This window comes from Triturus cristatus, chromosome 10, assembly GCF_964204655.1.
Source record: "Triturus cristatus chromosome 10, aTriCri1.1, whole genome shotgun sequence".
Lineage (NCBI taxonomy): Eukaryota > Metazoa > Chordata > Amphibia > Caudata > Salamandridae > Triturus > Triturus cristatus.
The window spans coordinates 1,123,379,570-1,123,405,453 of NC_140593.1; the positions used below are offsets into that span (position 1 = coordinate 1,123,379,570).

The 25,884-nt window shown below is 42.9% G+C and overlaps 1 protein-coding gene across 6 annotated transcripts in view; it reads left to right on the forward strand.

The window, feature by feature from the left end:
* Positions 1-25,884, forward strand: part of HAGH (hydroxyacylglutathione hydrolase) — a 710,899-nt gene that overhangs the window by 470,460 nt on the left and 214,555 nt on the right. For 3 of the 6 annotated variants that reach the window (XM_085629365.1, XM_085629363.1, XM_085629367.1), the window contains exon 9: positions 262-2,526. In XM_085629365.1, coding sequence (XP_085485491.1) covers positions 262-361 — 100 coding nt within the window. In that variant the 3' untranslated portion in view covers positions 362-2,526. Of the gene's footprint in view, positions 1-261; positions 2,527-25,884 lie in introns of those variants that run through there. The other 3 variants (XM_085629364.1, XM_085629362.1, XM_085629366.1) reach the window with 1 other exon arrangement.

The window sequence follows — 25,884 nt, forward strand, 5'->3', positions numbered from 1 at the left end:
ACGGGGATTAGACTGTTAAAATGTTTGATTTCTCTTTCCTTACCTAAACACACCACAGTGAAGGAACTTTCTTGATCAACAACACTGTGTGAGAGGATTCGAGTCTGTGACCTGAAAGCTAGACTTAGACAATAGACAAGAGCTTAACTCACCGAGCAATTAATTTGAAATGTAAATTATATCTTTGATTCCAAATGTTGCATTCCTTTTGTAATGCAGTGACCAGAGTATTTTCTCCTCCTTTCTTTATCTGTGTTGCAGGGAAGAATCGGTGCAGAAACATGCTGGGGAGACTGATGCAATTTCTACAATGGGATCCATCAGGAAGGAAAAGGATTCATTTAAGGTGCCAAAGGACTAAACGTGCTCAAATTGCATAAGACGTCAACATGTGCTTAAATTTATACAAGTAGATCATCACAGAGTTTATTTTGTTCAGTTGTTTTAATGGAGCTTTTGTTTTATGTTATAATGGTCTTACAAGAAAAGCACTTTGTCGCTAAGATTTTAAGTAATATTTGTATAAAACGAATGCGAAAATATGGTTCTTCTTTGCCTACGAGCTGGTAACATAACTTATAATGGATCCACACAATTGCTGAATCGTATGATTGTGCAGTGGGGCAGATGTAAATGTGACATAATTCCTCAGCCGGAACAATTCTAAAATCACACTTTGACCATATGCACAAGTAGAGACTTCAATCCCTGCTCAAAAATACAAAGTACTTGGTAGTGTGCCTGTTTTAATCAATCCGGATTTATGAACAACAAGCCCTAATTGAGTCCTGCAGTGAAACTCTTGATATAACCACTTGTGATCACATGGACCATCCATGTTTTGAGCTCGGATTTTCCTTCTACTGGCCATCCCTATCAGGGCCTAAAGTGACTCTTCCCTGAGAGCAAAATGTCCAGCTCATGCATTTTTAAAAATGTATTGGGACATAGACTGAATTAGCTGATGGGTTTGTGACCTTGGAACAAGCTGTGGTGTGTGATCAAATTGAAACTGCATGAACAGGTGCCCAAGATAATTTCAGTAAACATTTTAGGTAAGATGTATTTTTAATGCTGTTTTATAATCTTTGGTTGAACTGCTACAGAAGAGGTTTTGAATTAAGACTACATTCATTTGAACAGATCGACCAAATACTATAGGATGGATCAAATTTGGAATTTCTGACCGATATAGTATTTTTCAACCCTCCTTCCTACAGCAATTAGAGGAATCTGTATTCTGCAAGCCCATTAAAGACTAGGATAGGAGAATATTGTGCCTCTCCTCGGATTGTCTTCACCATCACCCTGTGAACTGCCATTAGGTATTCTTCTTAGGATGCTTGGCTGTAATTGCGAGGCTTAAATGACAATTGGGCCAACAAACATTCCTCGTTCCACTCGCCTTTTATCCCTTTAAGACCGATATCCCTGTCTTCATCATCTCTCTAAGTAGTGATTGCAGATTTAACATTGGTTTCGTAAAATAAGTTGATCGTAGTAGTGAAACCAGAACAGGATTTTAAAATTACGTTCTGCTTAGGAAATGTGTGCATGTCGTAGGGTCTGGGCCCAAAACAGGATTTCAAAAATATGACCTGTACTGCATGATTAGGAATCTGTGGTAGCCTGCGCAATAGTTTATCATGACTTTGACCTAAAGTAGAAAATCTCAAAGCAATTTCTAGGAATGCCTAGCACATTCCACTATTTAACTTTTGAAATAGGAAAGCAAAGTTTGAAATCATTGGATTGCACTACACAGTGTTATACAGAAATGTGGCTTAGCTGTCTCTCAGAAGTACTTCAAAGACTTGCAGCTAGGAAAGTAACCAGTATTGTCAATTTCTGGATGAGATCTCGAGCTGTGGTCTCTTTCCTCAGGTTGCATTTGATATTTCACTCTTGAAACAAGCCAGAACATTTTCCTTTCCCTCCGCACCAGTTGTTATGATGAAATAATCAAGAGTTTTCGACACAAATGAGCTTTGTGAGTAGAAATGGAAATTTATGGAGGACCGTGAGCTGTAGTGGCTGGGTGTTTTGCACAAACCCAGTTCTGTAGCAACATGTAGCCTGTAAATGCTGCTGCAGTGTAAGAACTACACACTTCTTATAGCCAGGCTGAAACTTAAGCCTGATAAACATTCTATTGTTTGAATGGACAATCTTCCGCAAGACTGAATGTGGGTCTGTGGCATAGCTGTATTAGCTGTTAAAGCAGATAATGTACACTATGATGCATGGTATGGTCCAAAAGCACCTGACTTAGGACACACAGAGTTTATGCTGCTCTCAACAGTCTTTCTGAGTTCCAGTTGCTCTATATTAAATATACATTTATGTATCCTAAGTGTGTGTTTTTTGCAATAAATACATTGTAATTCAGATTGTTGAAGACTGAATGGAGTTAAGTAAACTGCTTCAAACCTTTTAGGTGTATGCATGGTCTCGAGGTATTAAACTCTACAAATGTTAACAACATTTAGTTGAATGGCATACAATAAAGTACATTAAACTATTTTACATGGGGTGTCTTATTTTTAAACACATTATCTGTCTAATGTCCTTTATACACTTGTTTAAATTTTACAAGTACAATCAAGTTTGTTAAATCTCTGTTATCAAGATTTGATATACTGGTTTTACAGTAAACGAATAGGTTCTAAGCCTTTTCTGGGCCACACTATAAGATCTCAATGAGGCAATGCCTGGGTCTCGTTTCAGAGGGGAGGTCTAAGAACTTCATGCATCTCTAGACTGCTATAGCCAGGCTTCTGTGGTGTGCCCTAAACAGGAATTTTCCATCGTGTAATTTTCTTTGAAGTAGTATAGTACTCCCTCCTCTAATTCTGGAATACATTTTAAATAGATTATATTTTTATTTTCTAAAACATTTCCTTAAAAACATGATGTCTACATGCATCAACATTTTCTGTGTTTTTAACAAATGTAATTAAAATGTATTGGCTTGAAAATATAATTTGAAATCCCCAAAGCAAAATAATTGTGGAATGTTGCCCCTAGAAAATATCCTAAACTGAGTAGCCCTGGAATTACGGGTGCAGTATGTGCTACAACACCAACAGAATATTTGGAGGAAGTTCAAGAAAACAAAGTCAATAAGGAGACCTTTTCAGTATTTCATGCACACAACATTCTGTTGGGGATCAGATAATCAAATGCCAGTAGAAACTAGGGGACACTTGTAACAACAGGTTTACATTTATTCTACTGCAAAGTAATTGTCATTTGTTAGTTGAGCTTAGTGACACCCATGACAAAACTTAGGAGAGGGTGAAAAGTTGAGGCTGGAGCATACTGGTTTGTTTCTCAGTGCACAATGACGTAAAATAAATTGGTAATTAGTTGTTTTTCTTCTAACTTTCCCACCAATTTCAAAATATTTAAGTAGAATTGGATGTGCAAAGGAGGCCCACATACTTTTAATGATAATATGCGATGTGAACAGAAATGTCTAATATGCTATGACACTTGCTTTAATTTTTATTTGTGTGATCTACGGGAGGCCTATGTCCTCTATGGAATTTAATTGCCCTTTTAAATCCCCTGCTTTGAGTTGCAACTCACAGCATGGCAGATTCACAAATGATTCCATTTTGTGACATAATATGCCAGTCCATGGTGTTATTGCCATACAGTGTCAATTTTCATACAGTGTCAATTGTCTACGCTGGTAGATATTGTGCTGCTGTTAAATTTTTGATCTATTTATCACAACACAATGCCTTTCAGTGCTCCAGTATTAAATCTTTAATTGATTCAAATGATTGAGTCTTCCCCCGTTGTTGAGGTGGGAGTCCCAACATAATATAGTAAGCAGTATTAAGGAAAAGCACAGTTTAACTAAAAGCAGTGACATTATTAAACACTTCCTATAATTAGAAAGAACCAAACTCCAGTAAATTTGGGGCCGCTCAGGAAGTACCCCTCCCACCCAAAAGCCACCACACCCCAGATTTACTTACTGCACCTCATGTGAAAGGAGGCTCCCTGAGCTCTGCTCAGTTTATCTTTCTCAGTAGCAGGTTTCTTTTACTTTTGACATCAACTTCAACTGCCAACACCTTTTATAGAACATCACTTGGGTGTCACACCTGACAGGGAAACATGTAGGAGGCCTCTAAGAGAGCACTTTGTAGGCCATTGGTTCCTGGAGTAAGCACAGCCTTCACTCTGATGATCCTCTTAAGGAGTGCCTTTACTGCCTTCATCCAAAGCATAAGGCCAAGGACTGTAAGTACTATCCTAGTTTTTCAAAAGCTTTCAAAGACTGAGAGGGCTGATTACTGATACAGCTCCAGAAAGTGAAATCAAGAGAAAATCCATCCTCTGGAGATGACTGTGAGCCAACATCAAGATCAAGTAAATCCATAGGGGAGATTGACTCTCAGACTCTTCTAAATAGTCTACTAAGAAGGTACATAAGGGCCATGACAAGAAACACGCTGAGGGATGTCCTGCCTCAAAGGTAGTAAGGCAAAACTTAAAAGATGCAGATCTGAATTATCTTCTCCTTCACAAAAGGGACCTTCTAAATCTGAGCTGAAAAATGGGTTGACTGATCCCTCGTCGACCAAACGCACTTAGTCGGAAAAAAATGTCGACAGTACCTCCAACATTCTGTACGCCAACAACTAGATAGCTTCATCATTGAAGCCTTCTACACCAGCCTACCGTCAACAACAATGATCTCAACAATGACGGCACCCTCATCAACCCTTACAGCCTTCTTTAAATGAGAACCATTGTTGCCAGCACCGTTGACTGATCTGTCGGCGAAGCAGCCAGGTATTATCATGATATCAGATCAATGTTATTCTGGTACCAATACTGCACGAACACACTTCACACAACAAAGTTTCTCCCTTGCCACCAAGGCATCGCTGGATGTTGACAAACATTTTTTGTCCTGCCTAAAGCACCATGCAACTCGCAGTGAAAGGTTAGGAGGATGATGTTGAAGATTAATTAGAAGGAGAGTATGCATACCATGATCCATAGGTGGACACTTCAAAACCTAAGTCCATAGAAGCTTTTGCAGAACAATAATCTTTGTACTTTTAAAAAAATAAAATAAATAAATAAAAAGGTATTAATGTCAATTGGGTCGACCCTCCCCGGAGCACCTAGAAACAGAGAAGAAAGGAAGACACAACTAGACAAGCAGAAGATTAACACATTGTGCAGCAATTAAAAAAATGCAGTAGAGCCAGGAAGACACCTAAAATAGAGTGTGGAAGAAGAATTAAAGATACAATGATTAATCAGGGCTGGTCCAACCACGATGTTAACGTTTCCCAGACCTCTAAGCCCTTCTTCTGTCCTCTACGACCTTTCTTGGCATAAACAGCTTTCTCTAAGTGATGGGTTGCTACTAGTCTAGCCAGCCACTGAGAAAATGAGGGGGGGTCAGAATCCAGCCAAGCCGAGGCAACGCAAATCTTCCATATTGCCATTGCAATAAAAATTAATCCTTCGCTTTTAATCCTAGGGGTGTTAGATTGCGTTCCCAGCATAATAACTGTGGGATTTAACGTGATAACCTGGGTGGTGACTTCCCCTAAAAACTCCTGTATTTTAAGAAGATTTGGAACAAGTCTGGGGCAGGTTGTGAATATATGGATCGAATCAGCTGCAAATTCCGAACACCGGGGGCAAAGAGTCCCCTTGCCTGCACCCCATTTTGCAAGTTTATTGGGGGTAATGTACAGGAAAAAAATAGTTTTAAAGTGTTGAGCCTGCAATTTGGCTGAGAGTAATATACTCTGAGAGAGTGTTAAGGAATTAAAAAATATGTTGTGTGAGCATTCGAGTTTAGAGTGCCATTTAGTGGCTATTGTCTGAAGATCATCGGGGGTTTGCCTGTTTAAGATAGAGGTGTTGTAGTGCTACGCAGTAAATTAACAAATTCCACTTCAGCAAACCCCACAGCGCCCCCGACTTTTCTATTTAAAAAGTCAAATATAGAGAAATATTTAAATGCAGCTTGGCTTTTCAGGTTGAATTTAGATTGCAAACTTATAAAAGAGTTTACCCCCTCTGTGGTAATAAGATCCCCAAGCTTCACTATGCCGGCTCTAAACCAGTCTAAAAAATAGGACTTTTCGAATATAGCAGTAAGATTGGGGTTATCAACAGTGGGGGAGTAAAAGTTGAATCTTCCCAACCCGAAAAGTCTTCGGATGTTACGGAACACTTTGTATGAATTCATTAGAGTCTTAAATCTCACACGTTTGTAGTATCCGTAGGAAGGCTCCCGGAAGAGGCAGCCCCAGTGATGTTCACCTAATAATAGGTGGAAGGGAGAGGCAAGCCCTGATGTGGAAAGGGGGAGAGACTCCCTTACCAACCCAGAGCTAAACTGCATGACAGAGGCCCAATAGTATAGTGTGATGTTAGGGAGGGACCACCCGCCTCTATCTCTTGGGAGCGAGAGTTGCCTTAGAGCCCGTCTTGGCGGGGAATATGCCCAGATAAATTGAGTAAATATTTGTTGGAATTTTAACAGGCTAGGTTTACTAAATTCCAGGGGTATAGAACGGAAGAAATAGAGAAGCTTGGGAAAGTATGTCATTTTTATGACATTACATCTTCCAACCAAGGTCAGATGTAAGTTATCTAATCGTTTGAGAGACTTTTTAGTGTCTACGGCAAGAGGAGTGAGATTGTCTGTTACTATTTTATCAATATTTGCTGATAAAAAAAACCCTAGGTATTTAGCTTTAGGTACTACCCTATCGTCAGTCCAAAAAATGTATTTGTTTGTGTTTTATTTTTATTCAGGGCATATCCGGACATTTGCCCAAATCTTAGGGCCTCTGTCTCCAATCGGAGTATGGTGTCTGGGGAAGTAATGGCCAAATCATCCGCGTAGGCCAAAACTTTGGTGTCGATCCCCTGAAATTTAACTGCAGTAATATTTGTTTTTTTTTCAATTTGTTTGATAAAAGGGTCAAGATAAAGGGCAAACAGAAGAGGTGAACAGGGACAGCCCTGTCTGGTGCCTTGTGAGATGTTAAAAAGTTCAGTGAATTGCCCATTAATGCAAAGGCAGGCCATAGGTTTAAAATACGAGGCCTGCACGGCTGATGTGAATCTTGAGCCAAAACCCAACTTGTCCATTACTGCCCAAAGGAACCGCCAGGAGACCCGATCGAATGCTTTTTCAGCATCTAGTAGTGTAAGCGACATCGGGTCTCCAGCTGGTTGTGCTGCGTCAAACAGGGTAGGACATGCTCCATAGTGCCTTTTTTAGGGATAAAACCATGCTGCCATTCTGACACTAAAGACTCAATGACCGAAGATATTCTATTTGCCAGTATTTTTGAATTTTTTTTTTGAGTCACAGTTAATAAGAGTAATGGGTCTATATGAACCCATCTCCAACGGGGACTTATCCTTCTTAGGAAATATAGATATCTGGGCAGTAGACCAGGAGGCAGGAGGGGTGGTCCCGTTGAAGATAGAGGTTACTACGTTTGTGAAAAGTAACTCAATTTGCGGGGCGAAAATCTTATAAAATTCAACGGGGATACCATCCATTCCTGCGGCTTTACCATCAGGCTGACTTAGAAGGGATCTCAGGATTTCACCCCAGGTTGGTGTAACATCCAATAGTTCTCTGTTTTCGGAACTAAGTTGTTTAAGATCACTCTCGTTGAGGTAGCTAGTAATTTTTTGTTCAAGAGTGTCTGTCCAGTTATGGTTCCCTTCAGCGTACAGCCTGGCATAAAAATCGTGAAATCCCCTGTGTATTGCACTAGGGTCATTGGTCTCTACCCCGTTAATTAACTTGATTGCATGAATTTCACTGCTAGTGACCTGCTGTCTAGTCTTAATTGCTAGATGATGCCCAATACTATCACTGCACTCATAGTTTTTTCCCGTATGGTTGCCCACTTGGCTGTGGTTTTTTCTGCAAAGACTGCCCCTATCTCTGCTCTCACGACAATTACCTCTCTTTGGGACGTTTTCATGTCTTGTCCTGTTTGGATCAGTTGCGTCAATTTGGTTTCTGCCCCCCTTAGTTTTTCCTGGAGATCGCATATTAAAAGCTAATCCTTTTTATTTTTTCTTATTGAAAACCTTAGGGTTTCACCCCTGATCCCTGCTTTTAATGTATCCCAGACCGTCATTAAGGAGGCAGAGCCTATGTTAGTTTCCAAAAACTCTGGAATCCAACCTTTCATATGTGTCTGATAATATACATCCTGTAGGAGGGCCTTCTCAAAACTCCATCTAGGTGTTTCCTTACATCTCCCTAATCCCTTCATGTTAAGGATAAGCGGATTATGATCTGACATAAATCGTGGAGCCATGTCAATAGTACAGTTAGCGAGAAATGACGAAGAAATAAAAAAATAAGCTAGTCTCACTACTGTATGATGTGGAGCAGAAAATAAAGTAGAACCAGGCTGTGTAGGTCTTTGAGTAGCCCAGATATCTCTTAGCCCATGATCCTGAATTAAATTTATTAGGGCCTGATACACTAAAGGTTTCCTACCTTTATATTTCCAATTACTATTAATTTCCCAGTTACTGGGCAAATGGATGTTGAAGTCTCCGCATAAGATAATAGGGGTGGGCCAATGAGCAAGTTCCCCCGAGACCTGGTTAATAGTTCCTGGATCATCAATATTGCTACTATATATCGAGCATAGAGTAAACGGAGCGTTAGAGGGAAGATGACATTCAGTTATTATCCACCTGCCAAGTGGGTCTGATTTCACCCGTAAATTGCTGATGATAGATCCTCTATCTACGATGAACCCCACCCCTTTCGTCTTAGCACCCTGTGTGGTAGCACCCACAACTTTATACCCAAGTGTGCCTAATAAGTGTTTTAGTGAGCCTTCTAAGTGGGTTTCCTGAAGACAAATAACATTTCTCCCTAATGACCGAAGACCCTGAGCCACATTTTGTCTTTTAGCAGGGTCATTCAGCCCACAGATATTCACAGAGATAACTGTAAGTACATCATTCTTAGCCATCTAAAAAATAAGGGATGCCCTTAAGTCTTAACCATAAGTATGAAGATAAAAAACTGTACGTGTATATAGATATCCATTTAACTTCTGTGCCATTTTTCTTTTCCACCCTGGTGCCCGCAACACCCCCCCCCCACCCCTCCCCCTTGTGTGAGCAATCAGGTGAACCCTGAATGATGGTGGTCATACATAAGCCCCGGCTGTCAGCCACGCCAGTAAGAAAAGAAAAAGAAAACTCTTTGTTCGGTCAACCAGTGGCCCTTGGGCCATTTCTAAGCCATAGAAAATGGTAAAGAATAAGAGAGTAAAAAGAGCGCTGGATCCAAAGAGCATACAAAAGTTTGTATACTTTATAGGCACAATATATAATCACAAACAGAGAACAGGTGAAAGAGGAAGAAAAGTATTAGAACTATACTTAGTTAATGTCTATATATCTATATATCCATTTTTTTCCCATTTTTTCCCCCCCTCTGTCATTTGGAATTCTTCTTGGCCTTCAAGTCATCAAGGTATTCGCCGGCCTTTATAAAAGTCTTGGTGTCCCTGTTGAAAATTACTTTAAGCCTGGCTCGATTCATTAAGTACACTTCAGCTCCGAGTTATTGAAACGGGGAAATTAATTGTCTCAGCCGCCATCTTCGTTCTACGGTCTGGTGGCAGAAGTCAGGTTTGGCGAAAGAAGTTATTCCATTAGCCCCTTTCTTGGAGTTAGGGCGAGCCTGATCGTAAATGAGCTGCCTGAGGAGGAAGTTTCCAAAGTACACTAAGAAGACCCTTGGTAGCCCCCCGGGCTTGTCGCCATTGTTCTGCAGTTTTTGGTAGAGGGGGAATCTGTGAGCTCTCTGAACCTCTCGATCCAGTCCCATCCCTGTACGTCCGGGAAAGAGGCCTGTAAAAGTTTGACAATGAAGCCTCTGCGATCGTCACCTTCCCTCCCCTCCTGGATACCAAGCAGGTGAAGGTTGTTCCTACGCTGGCGATTTTCTTGATCCTCCATCTTTGACATTAGATCTACCAGGCAGGCAGCGTTGGACTCTGTTGTTTAATAGTTACAGATTCGTTTTCTAGATGCTCCGTTCGGGCTTCTACCATGACAGCCCGGTCACTTATATCCGTACAGGTTTTATTCAGTCTTCTCAGCCCTCCCTGGAGCTTCTTAGCGGCACATTTGGCTGAGCGGTTATCTGATCGCACCTCCTCATGAAACACTTTAATAGAAGTTAGAATGGAAGCTAAGGAGGGCTCGGTGGAGACTATTTGAGGATTTTTTGTGCTTCCCCGTTGCGCTGTGCTGAGATCCTCTTCTTCCAGAGGGTATGACATCTGGGAATCTGAGTAATCCCATCTCAGCTGACTGCGTCGTTTGCTTTTACTTCTAGGTTTCTTTGGGCCAAGAACAGTTCCGGTATCTATTTTAGAGACATCGCTATCGTCTTCACTTGCATCAAACTCTTCTTCACCTGAGGAAGTAGGGGTACTATCTGAAACTGAATAAAAGTGCTCTTGGTCAATTTCAGGAGTCCAGAGAGCTTGCACCCCAGAGGGGGCCACTAGGCTCTGAATAACATTTGCTAGGCCAGTCGGCTGCGCTTCAAATGCCATGGATGGGATGCCATTCCCTTGTTCAGCGGGAGGCAGTAATGAAGACACCTGCTGCATCCCATTAGGATGACTAACATAGGGCAAACATGAAGAGATAGCTAGATTCAGAACTGCGTTAGAAGGTTCGATAAAGATGCCATTCGTGGCGTTAGCATTAGCAGTACTGCGTGTCGCCCCCTGAGGCCCGTCTTTTTCCATGTTAAGCTCTGTGTCTACTGGAGTGCAGGCTTCTAATTGAAAGCCTAGTGGAAGTGTAGGTGTAATAAGCATAGGAGGAGCAGCAGTTAAAGAGGTAGGTAAGGTTTCTTTGGGGGTTGTATGGAGCTTTAGTAGTTAGGGTAGTTGATTGAGATTGAGTTTTAGCCCCCAGAAACATTTTTGCAAGGGTCCGAGATCCTTAGGATCCTTAAGCAGTTCATCCCCCCAGATCTACCATGCAATGTCTTTGTACTGACCTCCTGTCTGGATTTGCTAGTCACCTCCGTTGCTGAGACATCACGGGGCTCTTTAGACTCAGGATTAGTAGATGCCACCTTCACCTTGCCTCCATTCCGCCCCCCCCGGGCGTTCATCGCGATGTTAGTTCTGATGCAGCGTAAATAAAAAAAAATGGTGCAGCCACCGAAGCCTCTTCCCGCTGATGCGGTAAATATTTGTAAAGGAGCGGGGGTTCGTGCGCGGCCGGATCAAAGCAATAGCCGCGAGGACACCCAGAGCGGGCCAGGCAAGGGGGTCCAAATCAAAAAACGATAAAATTGGGCGAGATGTCTTGATTCCCGGTCCTGAGTCGTGTTGTTGAATTTTGCGGACTTCAAACAGCGGCCGCGGCAGCCGCGACGTTTCCTGAGCTCTCAGCACTCTCAGCACTCTGTAAAGCGTCATCGCGTCATAGTGCGCAGGGCAGCCAACCGATCGGTCAGACGTCCGGCGTGGTCAGCCGAGCAGGACGGAGCTTACACTGACACCATCTTGCTCCCCTCTTTATTACATTTTTACAGAACAATATTCTTATGAGCCTTCTGATGTTCAGGATCACCATCTGAAACACATGCTGCAGGTCCCCACAGCATTAGTTACGGATTTCTGCCTTCCACTTGAGGACTACAAGATGTTTCCAGATCCAACTGGTTCTCAGGTACCTCCAGAACCGACTCATGCTCCTCAACCAACTGAATCCCTACATATTCATTGCTTGGTACATTCTTTGCAGACCCCAGGTAAACATTCAAGAGACACCAAGACTTACTGCCTAGAAGTGCAGCACTGATTACCATCTAGAATATTTATTCTGATAATGAACCAGAAAAAGGTAACCTCAAATAGGACCTACCTCACGATGCAGAATCTGGGTGGGTGGATTGTGGCACCACGGTTTGCTCTGTCTACTCCACCAGCTGCTAGTTCCCCTCTGGATGACATTGGGAGTTTCCATGTCCTCCTGGAGAGTGCTTCCAAATGATTTGATCTGCCCATTCCCATACAACAAGCAGGCTGTTTTCTGTATGACCTTAAAGAGCCTGCATGCACATCAATCAAGGCAGACCCCATAATCAGTAACATCTGGTTGAAAGGTTTAAAAGGTTATAAAGAACCGTGTGGTAGCGGTTGTGCCCTACCTCATTAAAAAATACAAAGCCACAGATACCTCACCCGTCTGTTGTACCCTTACCTTCCCCACAAAAGAGAGAATGCTGCAGTTGGTCAACTAGCTGCATCCCTTGTGGAAAAAGGGCTGTTGTAGCCTACCCATGATGCCTTTTCAATAGGAAATAGACCAATAGTCGGCACAAAGCCAAGGATCCTTCGACAACATTATAAAAGTCACTGCCAGGATGAAAGCTGCAATACCTTGGTGGACACAGGGAAAAAATATCTTGTGTGGTCATACATTCCTGAACATACCATCTTAATTTGTGATGACCTCAGACGCATCTGAAGAAGTCTGGGAGCATATCTACAGGATTTGGAAATCACTGGAAAATGATCACCATAGGAAACCCATCTACATGTCATTCTTCTAGAGTTGAAAGTAGTTGCCCTAGGCCTCCAATCTTACCTTCTCAGAATAAAAATGTTAATCTGCACTAGTCTGTATGTATAACATGACAACCATGTACTATTTGAACAAATGAGGAGGAAAAAGATCATGGCTACTCTCGGTGGGAGCACACAAGATCTGTAAATGGGCTGTTCTTCACCAAATTACACTGAAACTGGATCATGTACCTGGAATCGGCAGTCAGTGGGTAGACACTCAGCAGAACAATAAAAAAGTTTTGCAAATGTGAATCGGATGAACAGCTTACATCAATTTTTCAAACTTGGGAAACCCAAACCTTGACTAAGCGCTGCAAGAAGAACAGCGATGGATCCAGGTAATTAGGTGACAGTTATGCCCATGCTTCTGTGAGCTAATCCTCATACGGGGTTCTCGGTGGATCGTACAATATCTCTCAGGCACTTGCCTTCTCCTGGAGATTCAGCTCGTCTCCTCAGGCATCCTACCTCTAGTAGTTTGATAACTCAGGTGGTTTCAGCCTCACAGTATATGGATTCTCTACCTAATGTTCCATCGGATAGGAAATAAAGGAGGCACAATTTGTGTGGCAGACATATTTCTTTCCTCAACTAGTTCTGCTTTAAGGTCCACTAACACCTCTTGTGTTCTTGGGCATTTTTCTCACGCTTTATGGGATTCCTTGCAGACTGTTGCAATCACTTCCAGGATCCTCCGATCTAATAGAACAGTTCATTTGAAATGGCCAGCAGGCAGCTAAGCTGATTATTAGATGTGGCATGGATACTACTGATTCAGTAGGTCGGGCCCTGGCATCTTCTGTGACACTATGGTAGCTTTTAAAAGTGCATGGGTTTCATAAGCATTATATTCCCAATACTCCGCTAATACCAACTCGGTTTTTCTTAACTGTATAAAATTCATGCACATTTTTCTGCATTGAATATGATCAGAGAGTTCATATGGCCTCTGTTCAGACTCCACTGTATCCCTGGTAGAAGGCCAAATAAACACCACATATGAAGGTTTTCTGCAATTACACAGTATTACTTAACAAGTGAAAGGCATTGTCTCACAACCCCTCGAGGATACATGCTGGCATAGAAGCAACATTTGCAATTGTGACACTATGTCGTCGTGCCTGGTTATGTACCTCAGGCTTTTCAGAGGTTGTCCAAGCCGCTTTGGTCGATATGCCCCTTGATGGCACCCATCTTTTTGGTGCCAAGGCAGACTGCGTAACTGTGTTTCCATGGTAGAAGAAGTGAAACAGAGTCCTAATTTCTCTTTTTTTAATTTTATACCGCTTTGATTTTTTCACTATATTAGGGTTTTATGGGGGATATTAGTCTTTTGTTTTCTTACATGGCTGCCAGGTTATGGCAGTGCTATGGTGTAAGTTCACCTGTTGGTGACACCCGATGTGGTGTTCCTACGGTTAGCAGATATTATCGTTTCAATACTGTCTTTGACAGATTATATGTTACAAGGATACCTTTTGCATAGGTTTTTCTCTTCCCTTTTTCATCTGATGATGGGCTTCATGCTCAAGAGGTCATTTTCTTGTGAGGTCTCTTCCGGTTAGGAAGTTTATCTATGTTACATGCTTCTTTGGAGCAGTTGGGTATGCTGATCTGCATTGCTTTTGACTTTTAGTATCTCTTATAGGGACATCTTGCTTATACCCTTTGTGAGAACTTTTATACTGAGAGTATGCTTATTCTTTGTGACTACTCCGAATTTCCACTTCAGTGCAATGTTGGCAGACCGTCTTTTGATTGCAGTAATATTCGCTAGTTTTGACGGGGTGCCCTTTTCTTTGAATTTAGATGGTGCAAGGATTGCTTTTGATTTAGGTGATTTTTGCAAAGGTTATGCTATCCTATGAAGGGGTTATGCCAGCTTTACCACGTTGTGGGTTCCTTACCTGCAAGGGTGGTTTTGTTCCCTTGATATGTTTTTTGGAGGCGTTACATATGGCAGGTTCAAAGTCTCTATTATGTATTCTCTCGAATGATTATGTTACTAGTGGTTATCCTTTTTTCTTTCTTGGAACATTGTGTGTTATTAAGGGTGTGATCTTCCTTTCTTTGCGTTTCTATTTCAATTTTCTGTGGTATAGGTATCATGGGCTAGTTTTTCAATTCCAATTTATCCATGCAGGTATATGGCGTTTACACAGGTGTAATGTATCTGTGTTATACATATTTAGATTCACTGAAAAAACCATAGGTTTCACACATGTTATAGTTAGCTGGACATTTCACTCGTAAAAAACCAATGAAATTCCCCCGTTATAGTTAGTTCAGCTAACTATAACTCGCGCGCCCGCAATCATCTGCTGATGACGTCACATATTACATCACTCATGACATGGTCAGTGACATCACTCATGACATCACTGATGACATCTCAAATTACATCACTGATGACATCACTGATGACATCATCCATTGAGTATGTGTTTCTTAACAATTTTAATATGTTTAATATATATAGGGAAAGGCCTGTTGAAGAATGAGTGGGTGTACAAGTGTGTAAATTGATGATTTTCTGTGGTGCGTAACTGACTCTATAAGTGAGTCATTAAATGTATCTTACTGCAGACTAGTCAATAAACTGTGTAAATGTTTGTATGTGTCTGTATGTTGGTGTATAAGTGGCGGCATGGTTTTGTGAATACCTATATAAGTGTCTATATGAGTTATTGATTGCTTGTCTCAGTATCTGTATGGGTTCCTGAGTGTTTGTGTGGGTAGGGTGTGTGTGACTCTATGCATAGATGTGTGAGTGGGTGATTCTATGGGTGCATGGTTTTAAGAGTGCATCTGTGATGGACTGTATGGTTGAGTGAGTGTATGTATGGGTGTGTTAGGGATTGAATGTATATCTCAGTGGTACATTTGTGACTAACTACATATGTGAAAGGCAGTATATATGCGTGTAAGAGTATATAAGTGGGTAGATGTGAGAGTGTGTGATTGTGAGAGTGACTGTATGGATGAGTGTGTGCTTGTATCAATGATTCTATAAGAGCGTAAGAATGTGATACTATTTTATGAGTAAGTGAACTTGAGTGTGTATAACCGCATAGGTGAGTAAATGGGAGTGTGATTATTTGCATGACTGAGTAAGGGTGAGAGTACCTCTATGGATGATTGGTAGTGTGTGAGTGTCTATATAGGTGTATAAATGCATATGATAGTTTTGTATGGAGTGACTGTAAGTATGAGTGACTGTACAGGTGAATGAGTTGAGGTGTATGTAGACCTAAGAGTTAATAAGTGGGTATGTAGTTATTGGTATTGCAGTATGTATGGTTTTGAGAATGGAACTCTTAAATTTTGAGTCGGTGTATCAAAGGTTATATTAGGGTGTGAGAAGATGTGGTAATTTATCACATGGATGACGTCATCAGTGATGTCATCAGTTATGTCATTTGAGATGTCATCAGTGATGTCACGAGTGAGGTCACTGACCATGTCATGAGTGATGTAATATGTGACGTCATCAGCAGTGGATTGCGGGCGCGCGAGTTATAGTTAGCTCAACTAACTATAACAGGGGAATTTCATTGGTTTTTTACGAGTGAAATGTCCAGCTAACTATAACATGTGTGAAACCTATGGTTTTTTCAGTGAATGTGCAAGGTTTTTTAAATGCTAATTCCTAACTATAACGTGTGTGAAACCTATGGTTTTTTCAGTGAATTTGCAAGGTTTTTTAAATGCCAATTCCTAACTATAACGTGTGTGAAACCTATGGTTTTTTTAAGTGAATTTGCAAGGTTTTTTAAATGCTAATTTAGGAACGTATTATTATATTTTTTAAATATTTATTTTACAATAAGCTACCTATATATATAGTTTTAGATTAACTTTATCCTGTAATATGGAATGGCTCAGTTTTTTTAATTTTTTTTATTTGGATAGAGTTGAACAGCATAGTTAATATCTTCTATAAACTTATAAACACTTTTAATTTTTATTTTAAGTGTTTTTGACCGTGCGTGCACGGTGCGCGCATACGTATGTGCTCCGTGCGCGCATGCGTACGTGCTCCACGTGCGCATGCGTACGTCGTGCCTGCTCCGTACGCGCATGCGCGTGTGCTCCATACGCGCATGCACGCGTGCTCCGTATGCGCATGCGTGCGTGCTCCGTGCACGTACGCGCATGTGCGCGTGCTCCGTACGCACATGCATGCATGCTCCGTGCGCGCATGCATGCATGCTCCGTGCGCGTACGCGCGTTGCACCATACGCGCATGCGTGCGTGCACCGTGCGCGCACGGCAAGTCATGTGATTTAGAAACAACACTTTTCATTGGTTTATAGTAGTTTCAGGTCATGTGATTTAGAAACAACACTTTTCATTGGTTTATAGTAGTTTCAGTTCCAGAAACTTCCAACACCACACCCACTCCCCTCATTATTACTTCTGATTCCCTGGGAGAAGGAGCTGAGCAGCTTTTCCAGTACTCCAGTACTTGAGAATGGCAGAGCAGCAGTCATCTTCTGGGAGTGAGCAGGAGACCCTTGTGCCACAGAGACAGAGGAAACAGAAAAACTCTTTTATATGGCGATTTTTCACTTTTCCAGAGGGGCAGAAGAAGGTGAATGCTCCAAAAGTCACCTGCACTATTTGTAATGGTGTCTTATCAAGAGGAGATTCTAAAAATAAATACTCTTTTAGTATCTTCACTATGATCAGGCACGTTAAAGATGTGCATCCTGTGGCTTATGCTCGAGCTGCTAGAGAAAACCCTCCAGCAGCTCAGCCGAGCACATCCGCAGCAGCTCAGCCGAGCACATCATCGGCAGCTCAGCCGAGCACTTCATCTGCGGCGGCAGCTTCACCTGCTTCTGTTCCTCTGGATATACACCCTCTGTTTAAGAGGGTGCATATACGATGCAATGCGTGCAATGCTCTTCTCTCTTATGGGGACACCAGCATTCCCCTAATAGAGAGCAAGATACAGCAGCACACGTGCGGCACCCTATAATTGTTGTCATTTTTTTGTTCCTCTGTTTCTCAATTACCACAACGGCTCTTTTTAGAGCCACCTAACATCTAAACACTTAAATTTGATTTTTAATTCTATTTTTTTTAATGTTTTTTTTTCCGCCGCACCCCGCGATTTAAAAAAAAAAATAGATAATGTTTTTTTCACCCTTCATGGTCCTTCAGGGACCCCCTGACAAAAGCTAGGGGGTCAGGAACTCTGTACCCTGCCCCCTTTTCACGTTCTCCACCTTTCTTTTTTACTGTAACACACAAAATGGCGGCAGACACTTCCTGATTTCTACCGATTCGAATGTTGACTGACATGAATCCACCAATCAGAATTACGCTCGCGCACGGCACGGTGCACGCACGGTGCGCGGCTATAGATATTTATGTGCTTTTAACTGCAATTTTCTCAGGAACTACTCAACAGATTGACACCATATATGCAAAAGGCACATCCCTGACCTGAGGACTACCTCTTTGCCAAATTTCAAGTTATTCTGTTAGCCGTTCGGGGCTGTACCTTCGACTAAAGGTCCTATGGGAAAATGCATGGAGAAAACGCGTTTTGGGACCCCCCTTTTTTCTCAGCTCCCGCTTTACGAATCACCCCGAGACTTCCAGGGTAGGAGCTGAGCGGAGCGCCCCATTAGTTTTGAAAATTTCGCGAGGATCCGTCAACCGGCGCCAAAGTTATTCAAAATAGAATTTTCAGATTTCCTATGGGAACACGGTCCTAACTATAACTATCTACTGGCGACCGCCAGTAGATAATATAGCTCTGCTATATAGAATATGGAAGGATTTGTATTATACCTTTGTGACTCTTACTATGAGTTGCAGTTTGCTTCTCTGCTCTCTATACGTTTTACCTATGGCTGGTTGTCATACCTAGTAGGCAAATGTGTGTGTATATATATATATTTACTTAAAAAACCATAGGTTTCACACATGTTATAGTTAGGTGGATATTTCACTCGTAATAAACCAATGAAATTCCCCCGTTATAGTTAGTTCAGATAACTATAACACGCGCGCCCGCAATCCACTGCTCATGACGTCACATATTACATCACTCATGACATGGTCAGTGGCATCACTCATGACATCACTGATGACATCATCCTTGTGATAGAGTGGCGGTCGCGCGAGTTATAGTTATCTGAACTAACTATAACGGGGGAATTTCATTGGTTTTTTACGAGTGAAATATCCACCTAACTATAACATGTGTGAAACCTATGGTTTTTTAAGTGAATTTGCAAGGTTTTTTAAATGCTAATTCCTAACTATAACGTGTGTGAAACCTGTGGTTTTTTCAGTGAATTTGTACGTTTTTTTAAATGCTAATTTATTTATGTATTATTATTTTTTTATATATTTATTTTACAATAAACGACGTATTAAAAATGATAATTTTTTTTTTTTTGGTTTTGCACGGTGCGCGCACCCCTGCGATTTTTTGTTCTGCCTTCGGGGTCCTTCAGGGACCTCCTGACAAAGGCTAGGGGGTCAGGAACTCTCTACCCTGCCCCCTTTTCACGGTCGCCACCTTCCTTTTTCACTCTCGCACTGAAAACAAACAAAATGGCGGCCGACACTTCCTGATTTCGACCGATTTGAACGTTGACTAACATGTAACCACCAATCAGAATTACGCTCGCGCACGTTAGGGTGCTCGCACGGTGCGCGCTTATAGATATTTATATGCTTTTAAATGCTATTTTCTCAGGAACTACTGAACAGATTGACACCAGACCTGCAAAAGGCACTTTCCTGACCTCAGGACTATCTCTCTGCCAAATTTCAAGTAATTCTGTTCAGCCGTTCGGGCTGTACCTTCAACTAAAGGTCCTATGGAAAAATGCATGGGGAAAACTTGTTTTGGGACCCCCCTTTTTTCTTGGCCCCCGCTTGACGAATCACCCCGAGACTTCCAGGGTGGGAGCTGAACGGAGCGCCCCATTAGTTTTGAAAATTTCGCGAGGATTCGTCAACCGGCGCCAAAGTTGTTCAAAATAGAATTTTCAGATTTCCTATGGAAACTCGGTCCTATCTATAACTATCTACTGGCGACCGCCAGTAGATTATATATATATATACACACCCACACCCACACCACACCACACACACACACCCCTACCTCTTAAGTCCCGCCCTTGTGGGCGTGTGCAAGAATGCCTCCTGGTACTTGCAGTTCCCCATTAATTCTATCCCAAATGGGTGCTCATTGTGTCAGTGATTTTTCAAATAACTACCCCAGTGGGTTGGTGCTGATTTGGAAACACAAATCTGCTGCCATTCAAATGTCTAGCAACGCGTGGCTCCCCGTTCCTTTCACATCTCGTGGTTACGAGATGCAGATCCGCACAATATGCAGCACGGCGTCTCTGCGGCTGGGAAAAAATATATGTATATATCTATAGATATAAAGATATATATATATATCAGTCAATTAGAGTTGATCCAGTGGAAAAGTCAGAAACAGCTAGGTTATAGACCTTATTTATTATTTCACGAAGGCTGCACACAAATATGGCAAGGAAGTCATCGAATTTCAGCTGCCCTGCCAGACGCGTTTCGAGTCTCATGACTCTTCTTCCATGGCATCGTAGGCTCATGTAACACTCAACTGGAATGTGCAACTGCTTACATTCAATTCAAGCGCCCCAGTGGGCGTGGCCTGTAGTTAGGCCTTATGGTCACCGTAGTTTGCACCAAATATAAACCTCAAGTGAGTCCGGTCTGTGAGACATGAAATACATGATTCTTCCCCAGTGGGATGATGGCACTCCTTTTCTCAGATCTGTTGCATCTTTGTGCCTTCGTGAAGCAGGCTACCGTCCTTTACGGTGACGCCCAATGGCCGCATCTTGGAAACGCTGTGTAGTGAAGATCGTTATCTACCTATGTACAACGCTAAGTTAGCATAACCGTGTTAAATGTTAGAAAGCCATCTTGCCGCTTTTGCACACGACACTGTAGTCACATGTTATTAAATTGAGAAATGCTTACTCGACTTTGCTTCACATGAGAACTGTCTGTTGTTAACATCCTAAATAGTGAGCAGCGACCTTGGTCTGTCTGTACACAGTGAAAAAGAAACAGTCTGGGTCGCTAGACGGTGCATGTTGCTGAGTTCAGGTTGATCGGCCCACTAGTTTAGCCATAACACGCACGCAGCTGCAAATACCTGAAAGTAGAGTGCTTTTAATATTGCAGTGTTACATGTTTTCATTACATTCGGAAGAAGAGCGTTCCTAGGAGCAGAGCATAGCTGATCCTGTGATGTGAACTCTCTAAGCTGATCTTTACGGTATGGGGCTCCCCATTCAAGCCTAGAGACCTTTTATTAGTCTAATAATACTATTAGTGTGTTAGAGAAAGGAAGGTAGCCTAGAGCCACTGTCATTTTAGTATGATTACCCCTTTCATTTTCTATGGTATTGTAACTATGCTGATGGTTTTGATTTTAATCGTTTGTCTGCTAATGTTAGCCAAACTGCTGCATCTTAGGACACGAGGTTTATAAAATAAACTCTTTAAACTTTTACCGTGTCTCTGTTTACTCTGTTGTGGACTGGTACGAGAATAATTACGAAAAGGTATTTCTGATTCCCACCATTCCTGAGAAATATACTAAGTCGCTTGTTCTGGGTTGTCTATACATTGGGACCGCCGAGTTAAACCTCGGATAACGAATGGGACACTGATGCTGGCCGAATGAGGGGTTCTGGGTTCTGAGGTGAGTTTTTGGTACACCGCAATTCACTGAGGACCTGTGTTCCTGCGCATAGTTCTGTGTATAAGCAGAATCCCTGCAACATGGCACACCTAACGTTTGGTCTATTGATTTGAGACGCCTTAGTAATGCTTGTATTAGTCCACAACACCCTCACTCTGGTTTCCGGATAACGGGAGTGACGGTTTAACCTACCTGTGTTTCGACTAAATAGGTTCCTTCAAGCTTGATCATTAAAAAGGTTATTTAATCTGAACCCTAGTGCTACTAATATATTGTAGATTTACTGTTAGTGTCCTAATGGCGGTTGATATTCCGGCTCATAGCCGGGCACCCCTGAAACGTCATTTGGCGCAGTATGGGGTGCCGGACGATGGTATGGCTGTGATTTTTGTGGTAAGTGCCGATGCGTTGTTTCCGTTTGAGTTGTTCTACTCTTGGGTTACTTTGGCGGCAGTGAGTGAAGACGATGATACGTTCCACACCTATACTGCCACGCAGCTACCAGCCAACTATACGCCATATAGGACTCAGAAAATTCCTATTTCTGCCTGGAAGCATAGCATTTGGTTTAATGGCACCCTTCCCCATGCGGTTATACCGGCGAGAATGGGCCCATTGTCGATTGCAGGGGCCACATGGCCGGTGTTAGCCGGATATACGCCTCATCCCTGCTACCTACAGGTGACGGTGGCTGAGTTGCGTGTACTGCACACTGCCCTTATTACAGTACATAGGGCTTTAGTGCAGTACGTGTCACGCAACGTGCAGGTGGTCGCTACTGCTGTTGCGGGACAACCGACAGACCACCACGCGGTGGTTATTAGTCCTGTTATGGTCAATTTGGTTGTAGGCAAGCGACCCCAAAATAGGGATGATTTCCCTTATTGGCTTGCTGAGAAATTTGATCAGATAGAAGCGGTTTATCCGCGTACGACTCCTGTGGATAAACACAGGATCCTTACCATCGCTTTGCCTAAAGACTTAGTCCCAGATATTGCCGATTGTGAAAACTGGGGTAAGGTCTTTGCAGCGACATACTCGAAGTGCTTTGGCACTCCGTCTCTGTCGGTACTGCCCTCCGTTATTAAACGTGTTCAGGAGAATCATGGTGCGGAGGCTGCTATTGAATTGGGAATGCGGCTTGTCGGTGTGTTCGATGTGGTTGCTACCATGATACTGGGCAACCTCAAAGGAGATGCTATGCAATTCCAAGTGCTTAATAAATTAGAGACGGTGAACGAAGACTACAAGCCGAGGGAATTTGCGAAAATTATCGCGAACGCCTATAGACAAGTTGGTCGTAGCGCCTTAGGTATTAAACCAACTGTGAAGAATCCAGATTTGATACAGCAGACGAAGGCAAACTCGTCTGGTAAGGACGAAATCCCTAATTTTCCAAAACAAAGTTGGCGGGAGAAAAAACAGGAGAAGCAGCAACAGAAACAGGGGTCTCGTCCTGGCTCTCCAGTACAGTCAAGTAGTGAACGCACTTATGATCTGCGTGATCGTGCTACTATTAAGTCCCCTGACCGATTTCAGGTTTCTGACCAAAGTTCCCCTCGTTCTTCACAGGAAACATCGGCTTCACAGTCCGGTGGCGGAGGCGGTGGCAAACGTCGGGGTGCCCCACAAGCACGTGAGCAATCCCGACAGACTGACGGCAAAGGCAAGCAAGAAGACTCTGCACGTCAACGACCCCCGTTTCAGAAGAAGAAAGTTGCTGCACTGACAGCGAGGTATGCCTCAGATGGTACGGACGCAGCTTCCGAACCTGACATGGGCGCCAACGCGGCTAGACAGCGCGGCGGAAGTTACAGTGGTGCGACAAGCACTGCGTCCATATCTGGTGGCGACAGCAACTGATATATTTGTGAATATTGAAACTGCTGACACTCTGGTGTCTCCCCCTGATAGACTGTATAATATAGTCATTCAAATTGAAGGTGACATACAACGTATAATTCAAGGTTTTTGTTGGGATAATCTGACCACTACCTATGATATTCTGTTGGCGGAGGCAGATTGGCCCCCGGCTTTCGTTTCAGATGCTCCTAGAGGGGAGGAAGTAATCCTCCCGTCCTTTGCGCACACAGTGCCTAAGGTCCTAGCTAAAAAGTACGCCGGGGAATGGGCTCAGGTGCAAGCGCCTGCCTTATATCGAAATCAGGTTGGCTGGGATAAATTGTCTCCCGGCCATGAGATTCCGTTGCGGACTACGCCCCAACCCCAATACCCCATGTGTCGTGAAGCTAGACCTCACGTCGCGTCAATGCTTGAACAATTGGAATATCAGGGAGTAATCGAAACATGTGTGTCACCTATGAATAATCCCTTGTTTACTGTGACGAAGCCTGACGGGTCGTACCACCTAGTTTTGGATTACCGGCACCTTAACTCTCATTGCCGGACCTGTGCAGTACAGAACACCCACAGTTCGGCTCTCATCAATAGTCTCGTGAGAAAAAGGTTTAAAACCACACTTGACATTTCCAATGGCTTTTACAGCCATAACCTATCCTCTCTTAGTAGTGAGTGGACGGCGTTCACCTCTGGTGGCAAACAAAAACAATTCAAAAGATTACCAATGGGCTATAAGAACAGCCCAGGAGTCTTTGCCGCTCGCGTGGTCTCCCTCTTGGAGGGTATAGACCCTGATGCGTACTCGTATGTGGATGACATCTATCTCACAGATGACGAGTTGGACCCGCATCTCCGTCGCGTTGATCGCATTATTGTTTTGTTTGCAGACTTCGGTTACAAATTCAATTTTGCGAAGTCACACATTGCCGAATATACAGTGTTGTTCTTGGGGTACGAACTCAACAATGAAGGTCGAGGATTGGCTCCGCTCTTTCTAGAGAAGTGTGCATGCCTCCGTGCTCCTACTTCACTGAAGAAATTACAATCCCTGCTGGGTTTTCTGAATTTCGGTCGAACTTACATCCCGGATTATGCCCAGCGTATCAAGCCGCTTTATGCCTTGGTACAACCTACTTTTTCCGAATCTTGTTGGCTGCCAGAACATTCAGCTATATTGCAGTTATTGCAAGCTGATCTTCTTGCTTCTAAGTACTTACTGACACGTGATAACCACACTAACCTGGTCATAAGAATAGTGCCCGGCTCTGTTGGTTTCACATACTTAACGTTCAATGAGGGCGACACCGTCCCCATTGCTTACAAATCTCACTTGTACACTTCAGCTGAACTGTGTTTTTCCGCTGTCGAGAAGGTTCTGACAGCAGTGCAGATGGCGATTCTGAAAGAACGAGCGCTGTCGCAAGGAAAACGCATGTTGGTGGTAACACCCTATCCTGCCCTTGAGGCGGTGACAAAAGCGAGTGTACCGAATTCTAAAGCTTTGCATCCAAGGTGGATACAATGGGCCACTTCCTTGACCTCGCCGGACGTCACTTTTATCTTTGACGCGGCACTTCAGACTCAGGAGTTTTTGCAGTATGAATTTGTTCATCCGGCTCCTCTGTCCTTGCGCCCGCTCGAGGATTACCATTGTGTCATATACTCTGACGGTTCTGCGCAACCCGCAACTGGATCAAAGCACGCCTATTCTGCGGCTTGCGCAATTGTAGTCTGTACTTTCGTAAATGGTGAATTCCAGTCCGATGTCGTGCATACGCAGTCATTGGGTGATTGTACCGCTCAGTTGGCGGAGCTTCGTGCTCTGGTGCTTGCACTGGAGTTTGCTGATCCCCGAGTCACTAAACTTATAGTGAGTGACTCCTTTTATTGTGTTCAATCTTACAACGACAATCTACATTTTTGGTCTCAGAATGACTACCATGATTCCAAAGGTAGCACTATTAAGCATAAACTGCTTTGGGTTCGAGTGGCAGATCTTAAAGACCGTCTGCCTCTCGTGAATGTAATTCACACTCTTGGTCACCAACGCGTTGGTGTCCATGCTGTCGGCAACAGCTTAGCTGACGAAGCAGCAAAAACAGCAGTGGCAACATACTTAGTAGCAGCAGTTACAAGATCCAAAAGTAAGATCGATGATGACATCTTGGCAGCTATTGCTTCTACAGAACAGGGAACGAAGCCACCGAGATGTTTCCCTGCTCGTTACCATTATCGCTTAAGTCCTGATAAAGTCCCATTAGTGAGGATTAATGACGTTGGTGACAGATTGGTTCTCAACGCGGACTGCAGACCTTCTTTGATATTAGCGGCCCACGAGGGCATGGCGTCCGCGCATGCCGGCGTTGCAGCTACTGTATCTTTGCTACAACAACGTTACTGGTGGTGCGGTTTGTACAAACAGGCCAGAGCTTATGTTCTTAATTGCGACATCTGCCAGCAGATTAAAACTTCGATTGCGGCGCGCCCACCACAAACTCAGTTGTACATATCTAATAAACCATTGGGTTGTGTTTATTTAGATCACTGCGGTCCTTTTACCTCTGATACTGCGTACAAATACATCTTGGTTGCAGTTGATTCGTGCACACGTTTTCTGTGGGTATGGCCACAAAAGAG